The sequence below is a fragment of the Melanerpes formicivorus genome, unplaced genomic scaffold, assembly GCF_026170545.1.
Source record: "Melanerpes formicivorus ecotype bairdi unplaced genomic scaffold, bMelFor1.0.p_v2 SCAF_74, whole genome shotgun sequence".
Taxonomy (NCBI): domain Eukaryota; kingdom Metazoa; phylum Chordata; class Aves; order Piciformes; family Picidae; genus Melanerpes; species Melanerpes formicivorus.
This window is the reverse complement of record NW_027142426.1, coordinates 2894724-2919433: the sequence shown is the minus strand read 5'-3', so window position 1 is coordinate 2919433 and position 24710 is coordinate 2894724. Positions and strand designations below refer to the sequence as shown.

The 24710-nt window shown below is 47.0% G+C and overlaps 1 protein-coding gene across 2 annotated transcripts in view; it reads left to right on the top strand.

Moving 5' to 3' along the window:
- ABTB1 (ankyrin repeat and BTB domain containing 1) overlaps window positions 1–18954 on the top strand; it is a 29011-nt gene extending 10057 nt beyond the window's left edge. For both annotated transcript variants that reach the window (XM_068163786.1, XM_068163787.1), the window contains 5 exons: window positions 4630–4745; window positions 10603–10701; window positions 11205–11372; window positions 14059–14259; window positions 16433–18954. In XM_068163786.1, coding sequence (XP_068019887.1) covers window positions 4630–4745; window positions 10603–10701; window positions 11205–11372; window positions 14059–14259; window positions 16433–16639 — 791 coding nt within the window. In that variant the 3' untranslated portion in view covers window positions 16640–18954. The remainder of the gene's footprint in view (window positions 1–4629; window positions 4746–10602; window positions 10702–11204; window positions 11373–14058; window positions 14260–16432) is intronic.
- Window positions 18955–24710: the final 5756 nt, after the last annotated feature.

The window sequence follows — 24710 nt, the reverse complement described above, 5'->3', positions numbered from 1 at the left end:
TTATCCTTCTGAAGCTGCAGGGCTTAGCATATAAGAGACAGTGCTTCTGGCTCAAGAAATTCCTCATGTACAAATAACATGGAAGAAATGTCATGGAGCATATTGCCATGTGTATGTCTTCCCTTAGGCATGCCCAGTTGTTTGGTGGTGGTGTAGTACAAGATTACCATGATACAATTGTCCCCATGTAGACCAGGATGCAAGTCCTTATGGAAAGTGTCTTACCTCAGCCATGTAAACATGCATCTGAGAGAATATTAATGTGTTTCTTGCCACAAATAGTGTAAGCGATCACTTTGTGCATTAAGTGGTGGAGAATATAGAATAGAATAGAATCAACCCGACTGGAAAAGACCTTTGAGATGATTGAATCCAATCTATCACCCAACACCATCTAATCAACTAAACCATGGCACCAAGTGCCCCATCCAGTCTCCTCTTAAACACCTCCAGGGATGGTGACTCCACCACCTCCCTGGGCAGCCCATTCCAATGGCCAATCACTCTTTCTGTGAAGAATTTCTTCCTAATATCCAGCCTAAACTTCCCCTGGCACAGCTTGAGACTGTGTCCTCTTGTTCTGGTGCTGCTTGCCTGGGAGAAGAGACCACCACCCACTTGGCTACAACTTCCCTTCAGGTAGTTATAGACAGCAGTAAGGTCCCCTCTGAGGCCCCTCTTCTCCAGGTTAAGCAACCCCAGCTCCCTCAGCCTATCCTCATAGGGCTTGTGTTCCAAACCCCTCACCAACTTTGTTGCCCTTCTCTGGGCACGTTCCAGCAAGTTCAACCTCCTTCCTAAACTGAGGGGCCCAGAACTGGACACAGGACTCAAGGTGTGGCCTAACCAGTGCTGAGTACAGGGGCAGAATGACCTCCCTGCTCCTGCTGGCCACACTTCCTGATACAGGCCAGGATGCCATTGGCCTTCATGGCCACCTGGGCACACTGCTGGCTCATGTTCAGCCTACCATCAACGAGCACTACCATGAATAGAAATTAAAAACCACTCAGACAATCAGTAACAAAATTACCTTCTGGCACCTTTGGATTTCAGAGGAATCCTGTGACATACTGGAAATCTTTTTTTTTTTTTTTCCTACCTTGTTTTTTATTCTTTACTCACAAGGTCTGCCTGAGACCCTGCAGGTGACCATTCCACTTCAGTACATCAGGTTAAAATCTCATGTTGGTTTGTGGGAGGAGAATAGGATGGGCAGCTTGCTAGCTGTCTGAAGCTGTTGCATGGTATGTCATTGGCAACTAAGGATCATAAGTCCAGTGGTTAAATTTGGGAACTGCAAAAAAGCTGAGTTATTGTTGGGGTTTAAAAATAGAAAAGGGTGAACTAACATGTCAGGTTGGCTGATTAGGAGTTTCAGATACAAGCTCCCCTTGGAGTTTATAGTGCAAACTTCTTGGGTGGCACCAGACAAATAGTTTAGTTTCTCTGTTCCTTGGAGAGAAGAGTTATTCTTTATTTCTACAGCCTCACAGAAGATAAAATCAATGGTTGGTGTTAAGCACTGATGCAAGTACTAGGCTTGATTTTTATTTATGTCAGGTTGGATTTAAGTGAATAGACAGGACTAGCAATAGGTCTGTTGAAGTTTTGTTTCTTATATCAGATCTCACGTGGAAGCCAGGAAACTCTGATTCTCTAGAAAGTAATACATACAAGAATTACAAAAGCTTAAAACCAAGGAAAATCTTAGATTGCATCATAAAAAGAGCATTACTGTTCCATCTAGTCTGTTAAAAATCTCTGCTTGTTCAGAGTACTTTTCTGTGGAGTACTTTTCCGTGGAGTTCAGGTCTCCATGGCAGGGTCATGTCTTGCATCTGTGTTCTAACGTTGAACTCTGCCTAATAATAAACAACATGAACTCAAGCTTGGGCAGCTCCAGTGGATAACTGCAGTCTCTGCAATCTCATTATCTAGAGTTAATCAGCATTTCAAAAGCACTTAGTATCTTGGCATACACAGAAAGTAGTTCAGGAAAACCCTGAAGAGGTTGACCCAGTGCCTTCTGTTGCACCTGAGATAGACTTCACTGTCAGCGCTTGGGTATTTTCCCCTTCTTCCATGTATGTTGTGGCTGCAGCAACCAAAACCTCTTAAAAGTGTTGGGAAGAGCTCAGACAGTTTGTTCAGGTTAAGCCATAATCCTTCCTTTAGAAGTGGAAGTATTTGAAAATAAATATTCTGCAGTTATTCCTGCAAGTTTAATGCAAAAAGGTTGAGAGGAAGGTTTGTGATGCTTGTCTTTATATTGGTGAGACTGGATGTACAGAAGGTGTGCTTATAGCTAGTCAGAGCTTTGGGAAGGGGATGTTTAAGGCAGGTGCCCAAGTGTGGCATAATTTTGGAAAGGTTTAGGAGTTCCCTGTGGTATTTTGTGGTGCTTTGGCTCAGTTGAAGCAAAAGACTACAAAGAAGTCTTGAGCAGTAAAACAAAAGCAGCTGATAAATTGGTAGGTGGCATTCAGTGCTATACAGCTGGGCTAAACTGGGAAGACAGAATCCTCCACTCTGAACTGCAGTTGGGTTTTTCCCTTCCAGCTCCTTGCATTGTTTATGTTGCTCTTTCAGAAAACTCTTCATTCCTTCTTGCAATAAAGTGATGGTCCCTGCTGCTTGCTTGTAGCCAAAAGCTTATTCCTGTTCTGTCACTTGGATTTTTGTTTCTGTCAGGAGAGGGTTGCTTGTGGTAACAAATGCTGTTCTCTTGGATTTGAGAGATAGTGTCTGAAATATCTTGGGATAGATTTACTTCTCAGACAAATGAGTGTTCATTCATGTTGCTGTGAAAGTGTGCAGATGCTTTGTAGATCCCAAGAGAAGAACTCTTTCCTTTGACTACTGCTTAAAACTTACTAGGTCCATCGGTGCTTGCAGAGCCTGACTGACTTGGTTGCTGTTAAATAGGCATTACACAAATGCAAATGATTCTCTCTGCCAGAAAGAATTTCTGTTTGCACAGTGAGAAATTTCCTTCTCTTACACTGGTCTGTAAGTGGGCAGGGCTTTTTGAGAAAATGCATTCGTTCTTGTTTGTAGTAGTGCTAGGTGTCCTCTGGGCTTGTTTCCCCTTAGTCACCTATGTGAAGGTAGCATTTAGGTCTAATGGAGCAGCCTTTCACCTTGCTGGTGTAACTCTCTGTGTAGCAGTGGTGATAACCTGGCTGTCTTGTATTGGGAGATTGTCCTTCCTTTTCCAAGGTCTTTCTGGGATATTCAGCCTGTTTGAGGTACAGTGGTGACATATCTGAAGGGTGCAGCAGTAACGTGGAGGAGGGGGTGGAGAACTTGTTTTGTGGTACATCGTGGTCTTGTTTCACCCACGACTTAAGGGAGTCATCTGATGAAGCTCACGTAATGCCATGTAAAATGTCAGAAAAAATGAGGTCTCAAGGTGGTGTGATTCACCTGAGAGGGGTTTTAATGTGGTGAATCAGCCTGTCAGAAATTCTTCTGAACGCCTCAGCATGGGGCCACTTAACTCTTTTGTCCTTGAGAGTTAACTGTTTCTTTCAGGCTCCCAACAGCACTTCAAGCCTTCCTTACCACCACTTTGCATTTTCCGGTGGTGTCCTGTGTTTTCTTACCTGCTTCCCTGTACGCCAGGGGCGCTTGAATGTCTTACATACTTCAGTCCTCATCCCAGAGCACGCTGAGCTGAAAACAAACCTGAGTTAGTGAACCGAAGGAGTGAGGTGGCCAGAAAGAGCTGTGCTGGCAGAGGTGTTGTAACACAGTAGCTGGGCCTGCTTTGGGCTGCCACTCAACTCAAGTTAGAGGAGTTGGCTTCAAGCTCCACAGCAACTTTGGTCATAGCAAGACCACAAAAGTATTACCCTTTATTAGGCTGTTAGGGCAAGACAGAAAGACACACTGGGTTTGAAAAGGGCAAATGAAATTGCCATCTCTGTATGGTTTGTTTGATCTCTTTGATGGTAATGATGCTTATTTAGCGTTTGTGAAGAACATAGTCCAGATGTTTTGGGGGTCTTGGTGCTTTGGGGATCTGCAGGTAGAAAATGGAGAACAGGCTCTCACTATCTAAACAAGAATAAATCCCTTTGTTCCCTGGAGTGAAGTTAGGATGGTACAGCTGAAATGAGACCCATGAAAGCATGTGACAGAGCAGAGAGGCATGGAAGCAGCTTTATTTGGACTAGATACTCCCTGATGTGGGCTTCACCTTAAGTGACTGGTGCAGGTGGTAGGCAGAGGGAGGCATTGTATGAATGGCTCTTAACAGGCATCAAGGGCAGCCTGATCAGTGGACCTCAACTGTAACTGATGACATGGATGGCAGAGGGCAGGCTGGGCTTGAAATATGCCTGTGGCAGCTTTGCTACAGCTGATACTCCATCACAAGAAACTAAGTGGGGATTTCAGGAGAGACATCACCACCTTCATCCCCTTCCAGTCCTGCTCACCAGCTGTACTAGGGGTGGATGCTGTGTGCATGTTTAGATGGAAGAATGTCCTCTGCTTTGCAGTAAAAGCCAAGCAGCAATAATACTGGCTTCTCATGGAGTGCCCTGTCTTTTCTCCAAATGGGAAAGAATGTTTGTAGAGGAATTTAGGCATCTCTGCTCTTTTGTTTTTTGCTTCTTCCAGTCTCTTCCAAGCCAGGGACCTGTGTGAAAGTGCTGACAATTGAGCCCTCAGGTAACTGCCGGCTGCAGGAAGATTTGGCTCTGCTAGCAGACTGCGCCCTGCCAGCTGAACTGCGGGTAGGGAGCTTTATACTACTACTGGTCTCGGTGGGGCTGGGATGTGTGTTCACATGTGTTCAGTCTCATTCTCTCCATTTGAGTTAGTGCTTGCTTCTTTGCTGAAATGCTGAAAGCCTTTTATTGCTTGGAAATGCTGTAAATTTGTTTAATGAAGCTCCCAGTGCTGGCTCTTTCCCCTTGATTTTTCTCCCAGGGAGGATCATGGTAAACAAAACCCTTGCCTTGTGGTTGATAAGGATTTCCCCACTGACTACAATGGATCAAGAGTTGGCCCCTGGCTGTTTTCCCTTCTCTCTCTGCCATCCCGCTTAAGTATCAGAAGTGTTTTATCAGCAGGCATTGGTACCCAAAGGGACGTGTAGATGAAGATGGCTTGCTGGGCTTGTTGCTAGGAGCTGACACCCTGCAGTGGAGAGGTGCTTTCAAACCCTGGAAATATTTCCAGCAGAAATGTGAGTCCCTCTGAAGCAAATTTAACTGGCAACAGCTTTGCTTTTCATAACTAAATCTTACTAACTCTTAGAAATAGTCCACAGGCTACAGGTTGATGATGGCTGTATTAAAATACCACCAAGTCAGGTCCTTGCTCCCAGTTGCAGGAGATCAGGATAAATATTAGTGACCTTTATTCTCTCTGCACCTGTTATGTTCTGTAATATCAGCAGATTCATTTTACTCTTGAGTCTTTTTTTTCTCTTTTGGTCATACCAACCACTGAATTTAATAGCATGAACATATTTTAGGTGGCTGCTGTGCCTAGAGATTGTATGACTGAATGATGTAGTAAAGTTTGTTGCCTTTTTCTTTTGTCCCCTGTCAGATAGTCCTGCCTGGTGCAGAGTGTGTGTATATAGCATGGCAAAGGCTTTCTACCTGTACTATGCCAGCATGGTTTATGCTGGCTTTTGGCAGACATGTTTCTGAGTACTGAGCACTTTATAGAGGGATTTTTTTTCCCTCATCAAATTTCCATCTACCAATGCAGAAATCTTTACTATGTAACCTGCCTCCCCCAAATACCTGTGCATTTATTTGTGGCTTTCAGTATACTTGTCTGTATGTTTGCAAGCTTTAAAGGGTGGGGTTGCTACAAGTAAGCCTCAGATTTACCTCCCCAAGAACTAAGAAAAGGATTGTAGACCCCAAACCCGTGAGATTTACATAAATTTTCAATCACTTGACAAATGATAAGAAATACTTTCTCTTTGGTTCCTTGTTCCCAGACTTCAATGGCATGCTCCTGTCAGGTTAAGCTTTTCTTCTGAAGATTTGGAAACACTTTCAATTCTTCTATGCAGAATAGGAGCTGGAAACGTGGAATAATTTAATCATCTGACAGCACTGCGAATGCCTCTGAGAGCTGTGATTTTTCTCACTGAGTTCATAGATCAGGACAAAGGCAGTTACAGCAGTATGAGACTTGTTATGGCTGTAAAAGTGAGGAGGGCAGGGGCACACACCTGTTTACTGGAGAGTTGCTATGCCATGCACAAATGTGGCTGCCTTGGTTTAGCCTGATAAATTCTGAAAGGTTCCCAAATTTCTCTCTCTAGGTATTTTTTGCTTTTTCATTAATATATAAAGAACATATGAACAAAGCCCTTTATCCTATGGCCATTTGTATCTCATCCTAATGTTTACAGATCATTAAATTCCATGAATTAGACATCTGTGTTTGGGGACAGAGGGAGGAATTGTGCATCCTTGCTCTTACAAGATGTGATGCCATACAAGGAACAGTACACAAACTGTGACCCAAAATGTCAGGGACAACTGAAGAGTCACGTTCAAACATCCCATGTTCTCAAGAGAAACATAGGTCTGTTTATTTTTTTCAGCCTATGCAGAACAAAATAGATATTTGGCTTCTGGACTGAAGCCAGCATTCACAGGATTCAGCAAGAAACCTTCTGAGCTGCTGTATGTTACGGTGTGCCATATTACATCACGTGGGGATGTACACAGCTTTCTGTTTCACTGGAGGCAAATAATTTGCATGTAGTGTCTTCAGTGCTTTAATGATGCAGAAAACTCTGTGCATCCCAAATTCATCGTTCAGTAATATGTTTTATGAGTAAATAACATTTGATGTCCAATCACAGTCCATGAGGTTTTTAGAGCGAGGACTATCTGCTCTTTGAACTCTTAAACATCTTTATAATCTTCTTGTCTTGTTTCTCATTCTTGTTTATGCTTGAAAGTCCTTTTCTCTCTTAGTGTTTGGGTTTAAAAGTATGATTGTTGTCTGTGTTTTGTTTTAAACTAGTCGAGGCCAGAGCTTGTCTGACCGTGACAGCTGCTCCTTTGATTTGTTGCAGTGAAGTTCAGCAGTGACAGGTTTAAGGAAAATACCATCACAACTGTTAGAAACCATGTGGCTTTCCACTCTCTGCTTGCCTAGCTTTTCATCTCGTGTCTGCCAGGTGAACTCTGAGTTGGGGCTGCCAGTATATGAGACTGTAGGCACATCATTTCCTTGTAGCTGTTTTTTCATTACTTTTTAACTGAAATCTTATTTTACAAGCCAAGATTAAATCAGACTTCAAAAGACCAGAATTTGCTGTGAAATAAATCCTTTTCACAGAATCACCAAGGTTGGAAGACACCTCAAAGATCATCAAGTCCAACCTGTCACCACAGACCTCACGACAAAACCATGGCACCAAGTGCCATGTCCAATCCCCTCTTAAACACCTCCAGGGATGGTGATTCCACCACCTCCCTGGGCAGCACATTCCAATCGCTAACAGCTCTCTCAGTGAAGAACTTTCTCCTCACCTCCAGCCTAAACTTCCCCTGGTGCAGCTGGAGACTGTGTCCTCTTGTTCTGGTGCTGGTTGCCTGGGAGAAGAGACGAACCCCCTCCTGGCTACAACCACCCTTCAGGTAGTTGTAGCGAGCAATGAGGTCTGCCCTGAGCCTCCTCTTCTCCAGGCTAAACAATCCCAGCTCCCTCAGCCTCTCCTCATAGGGCTTGTGCTCGGGGCCTCTCCCCAGCCTCACTGCCCTTCTCTGGACATGTTCAAGAGTCTCAATGTCCTCCTTAAACTGAGGGGCCCAGAACTGGACACAGCACTCAAGGTGTGGCCTAACCAGTGCTGAGTACAGGGGCACAATGCCTTCCCTGCTCCTTCTGGCCATCTGTATCTCCATCTGTATTGCCATTTGGTGTGGCTGCAAAACAGTGGTCATGTGTCACTTTTGGGGTAAAGCTAAATCTTGCACTGTATAGAAAGAACAGTTTGAAACAAGAGGATGGGTTCCTTTTGTCTGCCTCCACACTGGTGTAGTGCAGCTCTCTGTGGCAGATATCCCTGTGCTTTGCTTTGCCCCCTTGGCAGAGGCAGACTAATGGAACTATTTACAACATGCTTCCATCTTTATTTTTTTTCCCCTCTTAAATCCAATCCACTTCTATCTGTTTATGGGCTGGTAATCTTCTCTTGGCTCACTAACCCTTTTATTTTGTGTAGTAATTTATTTACAATTTTCCTGCTGAGATGCTCTGGCCAAGGTACAAATTACTGCTGATGATTTCTTTTGTGTGGTGTTGGCTTTTTTTGCCTCCAGCAACAATTCTATTTTAGAGCTATCATTCAGATTTGTAGCACCAAAGGCTTGATCCTCCACACATGATGGCTGGAAGATCCTCCCAACTTTCAAGAAGTCTTACTGCTGTAAAGATGTTGAGAACATTTCTGTATGGTGAATTAGTTTATTGGGAATGTGTTTGCACCTCATAGGCTGAACTGCTTTGTGCTTTCTGTGTGACATACTCAACTTCGTCCTGCACAGAGATACGCTAAGTAGGTTGCCTGAACGGGGTAGTGGGAGGAATAAGTCAGTTTTCAACAGGGAGACCCTGAAAGGAAGATTAAATTCCTCAAGCATGACAAGGGAGGCACATAGAATTAGTAGAGTCTCAAAAGGGAAGTAAAAGGGAAAATTCTGTATAGCCACTTCAATGCTGAATAGGAGAGACAAAGCCATGAACCTGCTTTTGTAGCAGGAATTGGAAATGACCTTGTAAACCTGAGCATTGGAGGGGACCAGGCAGAGCTAGAAGCAGGAAATTGAGCCCAGAGGTATTTGTCATTCAGGAGACCAACTCTGAGGCAAAACTCCATGTGCTTTCCAGAGGGGATGGATTTCTTTCATAAAACTTACTTGTGTCTCAATAAAAGTTCTTGTGCTGCCAAGAGGGACAGCTTACCAAAACCTGTTTATAAATTTGTCTTGCTTGTAACATGCCTGCAAAGTTGCAGCCTTTGAAGTCACATCAGAATTTGTAGAAGACATGGAAGCTGTGGGCACAGGGTGAGGATAGCAGCAATGCAAACAGAGCAGGTAGTTGGATCAGGGCTACTGGTGTTTGTAAATGTGATGCCGCAGAGAGAGCATGGCTGCAGATCCCCAGACCACAGCTTGTTTGTTGCCTTGAAACATAAGGCACAAATCAGATAATGGCAGAACAGCAGCTTGGGGAATCTGCAAATGGGACAGTCTGATCTCATCTTCAATGCTGGAGGTGCCCTTTGTGTTACATCTGTATGAAAAGCAGGTAATGGATTAGGTGGGGATTGTACCTTGGGCTGCTGCCTCTCTTCTGGGAGGGGAGTTCCCTGACGGAGAGGCAGCGTTACTGCTACAACCATGTGTGCAATTTGGGCTTACTCTTCTGTGATTAGGAATGAGAAACTGCCAAATGTTGCTGTGGACAGACAAAAGAGCTTGGCAAGTGGATCCAGGTTGCCATGTGCAGTGGTGGCATAAGCTTTTGCCAGCCTGGTGCTTTGCCACATCCTGGGACCTGTTTTGTGAGAGAAACCTCACTGCACGCAAACTGAGCTTGGCAGCATAGGGTGCTGCAGGCTGTGTCTTTGTTCTGTTTGGGAGGGAGGAGTCATCTGGCTCCTCAGTAAAACTGAATCACTTGCTTTCAGTCAGGATGGAAGCAGGCATGTTGGGTAGTCTGCAGTTGGGAAACTGATCTTTGTGGTGAGCCCAGGGGTTCAGCCCTAGAGGCAGCTTGGGTTATAGCTTTCCTGGAGGAGAGACACTGGTAATCAACTCCTCAGCCCAGGAAGCTCCAGGGCCTGTGTTTCGAAGGCAAAAATGGGGGAAACTTGTTTCCAGGGATTGTCTTGGTTATGTGACTGTGACTATAAACTTTTTCTTCCAGTTGAATTACCCTGGATATAGGGTAAGGTAAAAAATATTTGGAAATGTCACATTAACATAAAGCAAACAAATTAATATTTGTCTGTGTGTGCTGTCTTTGGTCTGTGGGACTGGAAGGAAGTGTGTTGGTGTTAAAATAATTGACTAGAGTATTAATGCTGCACCAGCACTCTTTGGCTGCAAACAAATCAGAAATGTAAGATAGGCTTTAGAAATGTTGGATTATTCAAGTGAGGCAATAACTGTAGCCAAACCATTTCAGTCTGGTGTGTGTATCATTGTAATCGATAAGTTAGTACATCTACACACAAAAGGGCTAGTCCTAAGCTCTAGTGTGCTTATGATACCTGCTACATGCAGTAAACTTTGTCTCCACTTGGTTATCTGTCTTTTTGGAGGTACAGAAATACTTTGCAGAGGCATATGGGGAGTCAGGGAGTTTACATGGATAAGGAAGACCCCTGTAGCTTGTACTAGGAATATCTCCATCAGGAGTGCAAGGACTTCAGTTCTTCACATTGAAATCTGTCTAGAGCATCTCTGGTACTTTACACTGTACCCAGGGAACAGATGGATGGTGGCTTCTGGGAAGACCAAGAAGTCCAAACTTGGGACCGTGAGAGTATTTAAAGCACAGATGTTACAAGCAGTGTTTCCTGGTTTCTCTTCCTAGGTTGGTTTTGGGGAGTTGCCATTTGACAGCACTGACAACTTTGACAGTTGTCCTGACGTGTGTTTCCGGGTGGCAGATTACAACTTCTTGTGCCATAAGGTATGTGCTTGTGCTGGACTTCATTCCTCTCCCTTTCTGCTGTGGGTCTAGTCTACCTGTCTCCCCCAGTCATCCAGTGTGGGATGTGTTATTACAGCTGGCAACTATATTTCAAACATTTAACAAAACAGGAAACCCTGCCTGTCTCGCAGAGGTGAGGAGATAAATTTATGTATCCAGCTTCAGCATTCACAGCTGCAAAATATCCTACTGCTGGCTTGTGATTTTATTATCTGGAGAGGAGAATGTTTGATCTGCAAGTAAACAGCAGTAAGAATGGGTTTGGAGAAGCAGCTTCAACTTAAACTCCTTCCCTAAGGCCATGCTACTTTTGAATCTCTTAAGTTTACATACTGTTGTTTTGGTTTTAAGGGCAGCCATGGATAGAAGTAAGGTCATAGATGCATCTTCAAAATAAAGGGAGGATCAGAGTTAGAGGACTTCCAGAATAGCTTGGTGCAGTGAGAGAGATCCAAGTGTTTTGGGCTTTCTTCCCTCTCCAGGCATTTTTCTGTGGTCGCAGTGATTATTTCAAAGCCCTTCTTGAAGACCATTTCAGTGAGAGTGAGGAGCTGCAGACACAGCCCAGCATCCCTGTGGTGACTCTCCACAGCATCTCAGAAGACATCTTCATCCGGGTCCTCTACTACATCTACAGCGATGATACAGAGGTGAGGCCTTCCATGGAGCCTTTCCACCTGCCCTGGCTCATTCTGGAGGGGTTCACAGCAGTGCTTGCCTACAGCATCTGGAGCGTGTGCGATTTCTTTCTGCTCTGCTGCCTCACGTCTAGCTCAGGAACCCACACCCTGGGATTTGCTATTAGCCACGCAGGGATCCAGTTTATATGCATGACACTTGAGAAGCAAATCCCCAGTCTTTCATCCCAACATAAAAAATTGGAAATCAGATTGCACATTGTACATTGGCGTGAGGAATGCAGGGAGAGTTCCCTCTTGGGCTCTGTGGGAAGCTAAGGTGAGCAGCTGCCAGTAGATGGCAGATTGAGCACATTTGGAGATGTGGAAAGGTTGAGGGATTCTGCTTGTTTGCTCTTTGCATCATAGCCCACTTTTCCTTTTTTAGCAAGTCATTATTTCCACTGTTATTTATTGCTGGGGTGGGCAAAGGTTCCACTGGGAGACCAATGCCCTGCTGTGCTCTGTGTTACAAGCAGTAACAAAATGGCCCTAACCCACCTAGTTTCAGCCTAATGGAACGTGCAGCAACTCTCAGTGTTAAAGCAGCTTCCTGCTTTGTTTTTGTGGCAAATGCTTTCAGCAGATCTAGCTACTAGATGCCAGGGCACGTTCTGGCATTAGGGCAGTGATCAGAGATGCCACTGCACCTGCCAGTGTCACTTCTCCCAAGCAATAGTCATGCTCTGGGTTAGGTGCCACATACAGAGAGAGCACACAGCTGTGACCTTGTTTCTGCTGATCTCTTCACCTCCGGGTAGCAGCAGGGAATGTGTGGCAGGGAGAGATGTATTTAGCAGGCAGTGAGGGCAGCATTGCCATTGGTATGCCAGAGAGCAGATGTTTCACTTGTCTGCACTCTTCCATCAGCTCTATGCTGAAAGGGCAGGCAGAGAGGGAAAGGAGCACGTTAGGGTTTTGAAGAACCTCCTGACCTTGTGACTGCACTGCAGTGTGACTGTTGGCTGGCACCTCTCCACTCTGCCTGCCCTCCTCATACTGGCTCACAGGAGGGATGTTTCCCAGACAGAAGGGGTACCTCAGCTGCCTTGTGTGAACTTGGAGCAGGAGTGCAGATGAGTTGCAGCATGTAGGAGTTGAAAGGACCTTATTCATGAGGTTTCTGTGCAGAAACTCGCTTGGATTTCAGACTGAGCAGCCAAGATGTGAGCTCTTGCAGAGAGTTCATCTGTCATGAAGATCTACTGGGAAAAATCTTCAGAAAAACAGGAATATAGCTCTAGTTCCACAGTTTAATATGGAGTGTTCTCCTTGCCCTTGTGAGGTTCCTGAAGCTTATGAAAGGACAAAGCAGTACTTGATTAATAGCCCCAAGATCTTTGTTACACCAGTGTGGCACTGCAGCACTCATGGCATGCCTCTACTACATCTTGCATCCTTCTGCACAGCTGTTGCAGAGTGTTGCACAGCTGAGACTTTTGCTGTGAGTAGTCTCCATACACCAGTGTGGACAGCTGCAGGGGAAGAAATAATCAGTCTTTTGCAGTTGTCAGAGTGAGCAACTCCATGTGTGGATGTTGACAGCAGTGGTTTTGCTACCGACTGGTTCTTGGGGCAGCGAAGTACAATGCACCAAGAGTTACCATTCTTTAGTCTACATCAGTGTGGCTGGATGTCTAAATGGAAGAGATCTCGCCTCCTCCACAGCCAGGGTGTGCTGCATCCTGCAGATTCTCTGCTGAATTGGATGTGCCTAACTGTGCTCTTTGCACCTCACAGTAGCAGGAACAGAACTGTGCAGAGAGGCTCTAGCTCCAGGTTAGTGACGCAGATGGCTGACTAAAATAGGATTTGCCCAGCCGAGGGGAAGAGATGGAGTGAAGCTGGAGGTGGTATCTCCAACATTATCTACAGCATTTTTTTTATCCTCCTATCACTTGCAAGGAACAAAAGTACCCAAGATGGAAATGAGAGGGTGATTCTCTAGCTCAAGACCCTGAAAATATTAAAGGCCATCCACAGCAGTGTGAACTTGAGCTTCTGGTGCATGAATTTAGTTCAGTTTGAATGTCTGTTAAAGCTTTAGTAGTGTTCAATGTTCAGTCTGTTCCTTACTTAGTTGAGTCTCACCTGCAGTTCATTTGAAGTGCATTTTTTCTGTCCCTGGATGTATCCCTGTCCCAGGGAAGTTGTGCTGGTTGAGTTAGCAGAGCCAGTTTGAAGAGGGAACTTGTGAAAAATGTGCAAACTTCTCCTAAAATGTGAGTCCAGCAGTACAACATGGGAGGAAGAGTCCTGCTGAGGACAAGGTGCTCTGTTCTGCCAGCCTGCTCTGTCTCTTTGAAGGGTTTTCAGTACCTCTGGTTAAAGCTATGTCCTTCCATTGCCACACTGAACATTCCTTAGCAGCCATCTTTCTGGTGTGCTTCCGTGTTTGAGCATTGCTTTGTGCTTAGCTAAAGGGGTTAGCTGCAGCATGGCAAAGTTCTTGCATTGTGCTGCCTCTGCACACTCCTCTGTGGTAACTGAGTGAGGAAGACCTCTCCCTGAGCTCCCGACTCCACAGTACTGTTTACACTTACCTGGTAATAGGTGAAACACTGTCATCTCTGCTAAAAACACAAGACAAGAAGGCAGTTTGCCTGGGACAGGTGAAGTGGGTAGGACTGGACACTAATTCTCCCCCTTCCATGGCCAGCTGTCCCCGGAAAACGCCTACGACGTGCTGTGTGTGGCAGACATGTACCTGCTGCCCGGGCTTAAGCGCCTCTGCGGCAGGACCTTGGCTCAGATCCTTGATGAGGACAACGTTGTCAGCATCTGGAGGATTGCAAAGCTGTTCCAGCTGACCCGTCTGGAGGACCAGTGCACGGAATACATGGCAAAGATCATCGAGAAGGTATCACAGTATCACAGTATAACTAAGGTTGGAAATGACCTCGAGGATCATCGAGTCCAACCTATAAACACAGACCTCATGACTAGACCATGGCACCAAGTGCCACGTCCAATCTCCTCTTGAATGCCTCCAGGGACGGTGACTCCACCACCTCCCTTGGGCAGCACATTCCAATGACGAATGACTCGCTCGGTGAAGAACTTTCTCCTCACCTCGAGTCTAAACCTCCCCTGGCGCAGCTTGAGACTGTGTCCCCTTGTTCTGGTGCTGGTTGCCTGGGAGAAGAGACCTACCCCTTCCCGGCTACAACCACCTTTCAGGTAGTTGTAGAGGGCAATGAGGTCTCCTCTGAGCCTTCTCTTCTCCAGGCTAAACAATCCCAGCTCCCTCAGCTTCTCCTCATAGGGCTTGAAACACTCCCCACGTGTGCCCATAAATCTATCTGCACAGTGAGCCATAGATACAACACATTTAATGGTTGGGCTTTAGTCTGTTGTAAATGGTTCCCCTCTGTGGCTGAGTGAGCTTCCTGAAAATGAGCAGTGCTCAAGTAGCAAGGTAAATACTGAGTTAGGACAGAAGATGAGGAGCGTAGCTGTAGCTGATGTCAGTGAAGTAAGCCAGATGCTAGTGGTTGTCAGCATATCCCTGTGGGCTAAGGGGTGAGAAACCTGCCCCCAAAATTTTGCAAGTGCCATGGGCAGGTGACTTTCACCAGCCTGTCAGCCACTGTGCCCTAAGCAGCAAATGTGTTGCCTGCATCCACCAGCCGCAGCCTGGAGAACCCAGTGGGGTATGCAGGGGAGTTCTTCCTGACATGATGCTATAGGAGAAATCATTGTGATCTTTACTCTCCTCCAGGATGACAAACCTAACGGTAGGGTTTCCACAGGGGAAATTTGGCTGCTGAACAGCCAGAAGTCATGAATCTAACACTGAAGTTTTCTTTGTAGGGGTCTACTTAAGTGGTATCCTGGGTGATAATAGCATGAAGTTTCAGGACTCATGGAGAAAGTTGCCATGCAAAAGGATAAAGTGGAATTTATGGTGTGTTTTTTATCCTGAGACAGATCTTTATAAATGGCTTGTGCAGTTCATGTGGGAATGTAACATTTTCACCTGCAGCTTGAAAGGTGTGAAATTCTTTTTGGCATGTGAAAACAGTGAAGGAAAGGATGCTGGGGCTGTTACTTTCCTCAGTGTGTATAGGTGACAATAGATACATCAACATGCACCCAGACTCTGGCTTCTGGAAAAGGGGGGATTTGGTTTGAGAGCTGATGAATATCCCAAGTAGTAATCAGGCAAGGTAGGGCTTTGCTTGTGTGCTCCCCTTGTGTTGTTCTTCTCTAGACTGAGTTCTCAGACCCAGCACTGGCAGTCCTAAGGCTGCATTCCTAAAGGTGTTGGCACAAATGGAGCCACCCCTTCTGTTCAAACATCAGCAGCTGCCAGCATCTTGTGGAGATGCACTGATGGTGGCAACAGGGAGAGATTTTTGGCAGCATGTGTAGCATAGAGCAGGGCTCAGCAGCCTGCCGTGCTCAGGCACAGTTTAGCAGTGCAGGCAGACAGAAGCTGTCTCTCACCCTTCAGCACACCACATGTTCTCAGGGAATTTGGTGCAAAATTATTGATGGGTGACCTGATTCTGTCAGGTTGGGCGCAGAACAGAGCAGCTGCCTTGCTGCGGTCTGCCGGTCGGCTGGTGGTGGTGGGGCTGAGAGCTGTGGTGGAGGTAGTCATTTGTGGCTCCTGGTTCTGAGCTGGGCACAAGCACCTGCTCTCATGCCTGCTGCAAGACACTTTCCAAAAGTATCTGGCAGGATCTCCTGGTTCCTGCTGGGGAGGCTTTCTGGAGGCAGTGCTGTGTATATCCCTGTGCCCCAGTACTAGAGCTGTGGGTGGTGGGTGTTGCAGTCCACTGTTTGAGGTTCAGATGGCTTGCAGTTTTTGATCTTCTATTATTGGAGTGTTGCTGCCTCACTTGGATGAACAGCATGATACACCTCCAAGCAGTGTTTGTAGGAAGATTGGGGTCTCCATGTACCCTTACCGTTACCTTTTCTTCTATAGGATCCCTCAACAGTGGTTGAGCCCGTTGTCACAACCCTTCACATCCCTTTACCTGGCTTCTTATCTTTCTAATGGGTCTCTTGTCCATCCCATCCAGCTGGTGGAGTTGGAGGAGTTTGCGGCTGCTGTGAAGGAGAACGCAGAGGCCGTGGAGGAACGGCAGGAGACTGACTCCATTCCTCTGGTCGATGACATCCGCTTCCACATCACCAGCAACGTGCAGACTTACAGCGCCATCGAGGAAGCCAACCAGAAACTTGAAGCTCTGGAAAACCTCCTGGCCAGCATAGGGCTTGAGTGCTGATGCGTGCAAACCCTGCCTGTCCTATGCAGCCTGCGTAGCCCCTCTGGTTTGGCTTGGAGTGCAAGAACTTCTGAGTCTTCCCCTTCTTTGTCCTCCTTCCCATCCACTTTCAGGCATGGTGTATTTAATTTATTTATGTCTGGACATTTGTGTGTCTGGCTTATGTTTGGTTTTATTTCTCCTTTTGGAAGTAGCTCCCAAAGCTCAACCCAAATCAGTAGCTGCTCCTTTGCACAATGCAGTGTGGATAGGAGAGTGGAAGCTGTTGGGAGTGGTACAGGATAGACATGCTGCTGCCTGGTGTTAGTTCTGTTGCCCAACAACATGCTTCTGAAACTAGTTTGTACCAGGATATTTGTTGAGTTGTCACCAGCAGAGGAAGAAAGCTACATTAATTTCTCCAAATATATTGAAGGGGAGGTAGGCTTCTTTCACTGTCAGGATTATAAAATGGGCAAGCCTCCCTAACAGGGACATAGGAGTACTTGGCTATGTAAAAGGCACTGTAGAAGGCACCTGCTGTTCTAGTACGTGGATGAAAACAACCAAAGTGATTTCCAGATCTTCCTTAGCTTTCCATTGCTTTGAAGTGCTCAGAATTTTAAAAGCTTTGCTTTCTGCACAAACATCTTTGGGAGTAAGAGTAGAAACCAGAATCTTTCTGTTCATAGAAAGCAGTGGCTTTCAGTTTTCTTCCTAAGCTGGGAATGAAATACTTTCTTCTTGGAAACAGCACTTTTCCCTTTCTTTCTGTCCATTGTGGTAGAGCAAAACCGACTCAGAGGGGTCACAGGAATTTATTATTTTTAAAGTAAAAGGGCCTTTTGGGTCTCTTGCAGGGCAGCTGTCCCACTCATCAACCTTCTGGCTTTGCTCAGCCTTGAGCCTCATAGCTTCATTGTTCTCCAGGAAATTCACTGTTTGTGCTAACGAATGTTTTTGAATCTGTGTTCTGCAGTAGGTCATGTTATCTGCTGTTGTATCCCTAGGCTCCTAATGAGGGTAATGATGTTCTTTCTCCTTGGCACTAATCAGCAGCCGATAACCCTGCATAAAGCTTGCCTTGCTAAACAGGCTGTCCTCAGAGCTGTTCATCTCTGCAGTGGCACGTTGTTAGAGCCTGGGGTCTCCAAGGCATAGACCGGGCATGCTCTGTCATGCTGTGAGTGGGGAGGAAGAAGAGGCATTGTGTGAATTGCACAGGGAATTCTACACAGGCTGTGGGCTGCCCTTGCTGCAGTAGGATGCACAGTGTCATTTTGGTCACTTTCTGAAGCCAAGACTTGAAATAATCCATGTCCAGTGTGCTTTCACTGCTTGAGATGGGAACTGCAGACACAGAACTGGGATGCAAAACAGATGATGAATTGGGTTTATTAGATAGGACTGGTGCAGAGGGAAAAGGGGAAGGAGAAGCAGTGGGGAAAATACATATCAGAGAGAAGGGATATGGCCAATTTCCTGGCTTGAGAGCATAGAATTGTCACAGGGGCAGTTCTGAGTTTTTTGGTGGCAGGCGCACACCCTCTGGGGAGCGGGGCCCTGCCACATGGTCTGCTCGGGGCCTCCGACAGCACAAAGTGAGGCCCGCACTGGGCACACAGGCAGCGGCGCGAATGGAGCGGCGCGGGGCCGGGCGGAGCAGGCAGTGCGGAACGGAGCGGTGCGGAGCCGAGAGGAGCAGGCAGTGCGGAACGGAGTGGTGGTGGGAAGGGAGAAGCGCGGCTGCCTCGGGCACCCCTGCTCTCTCCTGCCTCCCCGCAAGCCCAGCATCCCAAGAGCTGTGCGGAGCGCCATGCACACACCTGCCCTTCAGTGGCGCTGTTTGAGACAAGTGAGATGGAGAAACAAAATTCCCAAGGAGTGTGCTAAGGCTTTTCTCTACAGGTGCCTCACCTGCTGAAGCAAAGGGACACCGGTAGTGGGCAAAAGCAGGAGCAAGGCAGAGAAGGGACAGTGGTGCTGGGAAGTGTTTTTCCAGTGTGGAGCAATTGAGGCTGCAGTTGTCCACGTGGAAGGAAAGGTCAGTGTGACCTTTTGGTCTGCCTTTCCAGTAGTGCAGTTGGGCTGCTAAGCAAGTGCTTCACTTAGTGGTCGCATCTGTCGAGTCTTGTCACATTGTCTAGTCACTGGGGTTCCTTTAGCCACCACTCCCTTTCCTCTTGGCAAAATAGGGCTATCAGAAAGCATGCATAAGCAGATGGTCAGCATGCAGGCAAGCTCTCTAAGATGAGCCAGATCAAAACTTAGATTTGAATTCACTTTATTCTTGCAGCAAAGAATTTTATTGCAAAATAAAACCCATTTTATTTTTCTGTTGTTGCCAGTGTCCTTCTTTGTGTTCTGCTGCCTCTGTCCTTTTTGATGCCTGCTAACCACTCGCTGAATCGAGAGGATTGTAAAATTTACCAGAGCAACGTTTATTTAAGAAGAAATGTGTAAGCATGTATGCAGCAATAAAACAGTCTATTTCACTATGTCTGTAACTGCTGGGGCCTCTTTGTTACCAGCTGATACCAGTGTGGCTTTATTTCTGACAAGGTGGGCTCCTTCCTTACTGTCCTGCTCTGGGGCCAGGGGCTGGCTCTGTACCAACTGGTTTCCAGGCAGTGAGGAAAGTGTGACTCTGCTCTGCTCTCTTGGTGACCCATTTGTCACCAAGAACATGGGGGTAAAACCAACGACTTGTTTTCACTGACTTCTGTCTCCCTGGGTTATGTCACTAGCAGCACTGTGGCACAGGCTTGGCCAGTTGTTGGTGGTGTGTCAGGGGGGTGATGGGTATCTTGAAAAATTGCTCTGGGCAGCCTCTCGGGTAAGCTGTCTCCTGTGCCTCTGGCACTGCTGGCTGTCTCCAAGGATGGAGATTTCTGAGCCTCTGCTTAACCACTCTGACTTGTTCAGTGCATTCTCAGCGCTTTCTCTGAAGCCATGTGTTTTCTCAAAAACCTCTGAGTCTGGTGAAATGCCTGTGCAGCCCTTCCTCTCCTCTCCTCTCCCCCTCCACATACACACACACACACACACTTTCTTTTCTGCCTTCTTGTATGCCTGGGTAACTGCATTAGTTTCAGTGGCAGTAACTTCCCTAAATGCCAGGATCCAGGAACATGCACATTTTTTGGGGGGGAGATACTAAAAACACCTGAGTGATTAATGCTGCATAAGGGAGGGACTGGGCTCAGGGAAGTTCAAGCACTATCTGGCTTTTGGGACAAGCAGTGTGGGGGCCTGGAGGAAACTCTGAACCTAAGATGTTTGAGTTGTTCATGTTGATATAGTCATGGTCAGACTGGGGATGACACCTGCCCATGTAACAGCTCCCAGCTGGTGTGAGTTGACAAACTCATCTTCTCAGGGTGACACTTGAGTTTTTCTCTCTCTTGCTATGGGCAGTCTCATGAAGCCTGCCACAGCCTGGGGAGCTGGATTGTGTTTGCCTCTTCTCAGCTCCCAGGGATGAACAAGCCTAGCTAGGGCTGTTGATGGGAAACAAGGGTATTGAGGCCAAAGCTAAGCTTCAAATGATGTAGGATCAGCATCTGGGGAAGGGGGCAAGCATGCACATGCTTTTTCCTACTTGTGGTTAACTTAATAAGCTTGCAAGTTCAGGGCATGGTTTGAGGGGCATTTCAGGAAACTAAAGAAGGGCCTGGAAGAAGACTGTGCCATGCCAAGAGCTAGCTCTGCTCCCAAGGGTCTGGCTGCTGAGTTCCCAAAATATGCCCTTAGATATGAGTGTAAGAGCTTTCCTCTCCCCCCTCCTATTAGCAGCATGGCGAGTTTGAGGTGAAAGAGAACAGGAATGGAAAGGGAGAACTTCATCCTCTTGACTGCAGCTTTCTGCCAGTGGATCTGTTTTGCTCCCTGTTCTGTTTGGTGGTATGCAAAACATAAGGCCTTTGCTTTGGCATGGTGTGTTAGAAAAGAGGGAGGTGAAGGGACTGCTGTGATGTGGCCAGATGGGTTGGTTCATGAGTTCAGGGTAGGGTGGGGTTGGCCTTTGTAAAGAAATCCAAACTAAATTGATGTACCGTTCCTGTGGAGAAACTGAGCTGGCCTGTGTTGCGCTGGGATGCCATTAAAACCCCAGCAAGAAAAAATGCTTCTCTTGTTATTCTTTTATCACTTCTTCACTAGCCAGGGTCATCCCAGTACCATTTGTACAAGGCTGCAACAGTGATGAACTGTTCAGGTAAGGCTGTGCTGAGACCTGCTCTGAAGGGAAAGTAAGTGTGGTAGTTACTGCTCCTTGAAATATGTTTTAGGAGATGAAGGCTGATTTTTCATATCAAGGCTAAGATGACAGTCTGTCTCTCCCTTCAGCTCAGAAGGTTTTATTCTAACACATACTTGGCACAGCATAGCAGAACCACCAATAGCTTTATGAATTCTATTAAGCTTGCTTCCATAATGGGAGCCAGCAATCTGCTCTTGAGAACCTCCACTCCCCCCTACTTCCTGAATCTAAAACTGAACTAGGCCTTCTAAACCAAGTTTGTTGGCGGCAAGTTCAATCTCTTTCCCATTCCCAAAGGCTCTCATTGAGAAGCTGAAAATGCTTCAAGCAAAATGTCCAGAGAGCTTCTTCTACCATGCTCCTTCTCCAGTCTAAGTGCCCCTTGGGCACAGCTTCTTCAAAACCATTCAAGGTGCTGTCTGGGACTAGCCATGCTGCTCCTGGGGCGACTGCTCCTTCCTTTCCAAGGGCCAAGGGAGATGGTATTTCTTGTTTCCTGATTTTGTGTGGCCTTTTCCAATCCTGTGCAACTTAACAGTCTAAAAGGTCTGGAAGCACACAAGGGGACAGTGATTCTCTTGCTCTCAGACTGCAGTGCTCACAATGCTAGTTGTGATAATAGGGCAGATCAGTCTTGTGTGTGAAGTTGTGTTTCCTGGGGATCCAGTGCCTTCAGGCTGGGTTTCGGTGCTGAGCAGCTACAGCATGGGATGAGAGGGCTTTGTGTTAAAAGTGTCCTGAAAGTTTAGTCCCACTGGGGCTTTTGATGTGACAAACACAAGGTCTGCCCTGTGCTGTTGGCAGGCAGCTTGTGGCTGTCACTGCAGCACAAAGCTGACCTGGCAGTCCAGCATGAGGGAAAACCTGTTTGTTTTGTTTTGTTTTTCCCCTCTGAATGGGGATTCAGAGTTGAGTATTTCTAGCATGTAGGTGTCTTCTGCTCCAGGATTCACCATGTTGGCCTGAGGAAAGTTTTGCTGGTGTTGCCATTGCAGAGTTTTCCATCTCAATGAAGGCATGACTTGCATATGAAAGCTACTGACCTTGGGAAGGCTGGAAAGCCTTGCTTTTCCTGGGGCTCTTCCTTATGGCAGGGTTTACTGTGGCCTGGCAGGGCCTCACTTGCCTTTGGTCACAAACCCTGCCTAAATGATGCAGGGAAGGGACTACTTGTCCTTTGCCCATGAACTGCCATTGTGACCCCTCCACTGTTCTCATCTCCACGTGTTTTCTTACAAGACAAACATTTTCCATCTTGCCCTCTCTTCAGCTGCTCCCTAGGCCAGTCAGCTTTCTTTGCCAAGTTTCCTCTGGTTAGATATCAGTGCATATCTTGTGATCCATCTAAACTCTTAATTGATCTCTTAGGAATTGTTTTTCATCCAAATTCCTGGAATGTTTCCATACACTAAAGAGTTTCCTCCGGAGGGAAGGGTAATTAATCCTGTGTCACTCCCTCCTGAGGAGCAGTGACCACAGGAAGGATGGTTGTTTGGTTTGCTCCTGTTGGGAGATGTGGGCTCTGCAGTGTTTGCTCACAGAGGTGGTTGTTTGGTTTAATAACACAGTTGTTTGGAGAGCAGCAGGAAAGTTGAGTGGTAGCTCACATCAGCAGCTTCCCCTGCATAGAGAGCATCACAGATTGATGAGCTGGAAAGCATTGCCCTGTTTGTTTGTGCAGAGGAGACTCATGCTTATATGTGGAGAAAAGAGTGAACAACTGCTCAGAGCCCCCCACTTTTGAGAGCCTGCCATGAGCAGGAGTAGCAGTGGCAGGCAGTCAGGCTGCTGGCACAGTGTGGGTAGCAGTGTGGTCGCTGATGGTAACATGGCACCTGCATGACCCCATCAGCTCCATTCCCCTTTCCCTGTGATGGAGATCTGCCCAAGACTAGGCAGGGATGATGGCAACTGGTGAAGCGGAAGTCCCTGCTTGCCCTCACCAGCAGCTCTGGAGTGAATTGCAGCCCCTCTTCTCCCTTCTCTGGTGGGCTGTAGATCCCATGCTGAAGCCACAGAATCACAAAATGTCAGGGGCTGGAAGGGACCTTGAAAAACCCTGCCAGAGCAAGATTGCCTAGAGCAGGTCACACAGGAACACATCCAGGGAGGTTTTGAATATCTTCAGAGGAGGATCCACAGTCCCCCTGGGCAGCCTGTCCCAGTGTTCTGTCACCCTCACAGTGAAAAATATTTCCTCAAGCCTGGCAAGCTATTGCCAGCAGCACATGCAGCTGAAATGCTGCCGCTTTATATGCTGAGCAGATCTGAAGTAGAATTGCTCCCTGCTCACTGAAGCTGCAGTGTTTGGCTCATCCCCGGTGCCTGAGCCTGGCTGGGTGGTCCTAGGTGTCTGAGAGGCATGGTCCCTGCAGCAATGTGATGGACTGTGACCCCTCTTGTTCCATGCCCCAATGCTGGAGCAGGCTATCTGTCCCTGCCAGCTCTCTCCCCCTCCCCACCATGGCACTGCTCTGACTTCTGCTTTACCTTTGTCTGATCCCCACTTTGCATCAACCCTGAGAGCCAGCTTTGCATAACACAAGGCCCACCACAGAATGAGGGAAGAGAAAAAAGGCAAAAAGCTTCAACATTTCCACAGACTCACAGGATGAGACTGGAAGTACATGCTCAAACCAGAAAGGTCACCTGTGGCTGTGACAGCTTGCTGAGCTGTGGTGACACCAAGAAAACTGCACTGCCAAAAGTGCTGCTCTCAGACTTGTGCAGGACTCTCCCCTCCTTCCTGGGCTTGATCCCTGTCCCAGCACTGTGGTGTACACCCTCCAGCAGCCCTCAAATCTGCAAGGAGCTGAACGAGGCACTAAAATACCCTGAGAAAGAGCTGGGGAGTTGCTGGCAGTAAAGTAAATCCTGTTACTAATGATGCTCCTTCCTACCACAGTGTGCCTGCTGGGTCAGCAAAAAGCCATGGTTCTGTGCTCTGGGTTGAGGTACATCAGTCCTTGGACAGAGCTCCTAACCTGGTAAGATGAGGTGTGATCAGACATACAGCCTGATGGGGACATAGAAAACTTGTATTGTTCTCTTGATTTAGTGACTCAAGGTATGAAGAGGATGCTGGAGGCTGCAGGTTGAGTGCACGAATGCATCATCATCCTGCCTGTCCCTTGCCACAGCAGCCCTCACCCCCTTTGGAGTGCAAGAGAGCAGCTGGGGAGCCCTCAAAACACAACAGCTTGTCCTGAAGTCTACACAAGGATGGAGGTAGGAGGGGACCCTGTGGTTGGTCTGCCCCCCAGCCCTCCTCCCTGGGTAGGTGTGACATTCCTGCAGCACAGGGCACCATGACAGCATGAGCCCTGTGTCTGGGTGAAGTGGGGGCTCCTACACCACCTGGGCACTGCCTGGGAGCTGAGAGAGCAGCAAAAATCTGCTCCCCAGCCCTCTCTGTAGTTGCAGCTGCAGGCACAAAGTAGGATTTAAATGGCTGCTGTTCCTGGCCTTGGTGCAGATGCTTCCTGTTTGAATGCAGTACAGTTCAACTTAATCCTTGAATGGACTCATAAAAGTGTGGGAACCAGGTTTCAAAGCAAGCCGAGACTGCTGATTGCCCAGGCTCCTCCACCAGCTCTGGACTCCTGTTTTGTCGGGGCTGGGGCAAGCACTTGGGTTAGGGAACTTTGTTTATTTTTTTTCCCTTGAAGTCAGCACCTCAGCTGCAATGTAAAACAAGGCAAGCTCTGGCTCCAGGAAGGGCCAAGCTAGCTTTCCTTGGGATTACCCAGAGAACCCTGCTAGGTCAGCGTGGTGTAAAGACATCTCACACCTGCAGTGCCTCCAGCTGATTTTTTTATTGTGCTGCTGTGG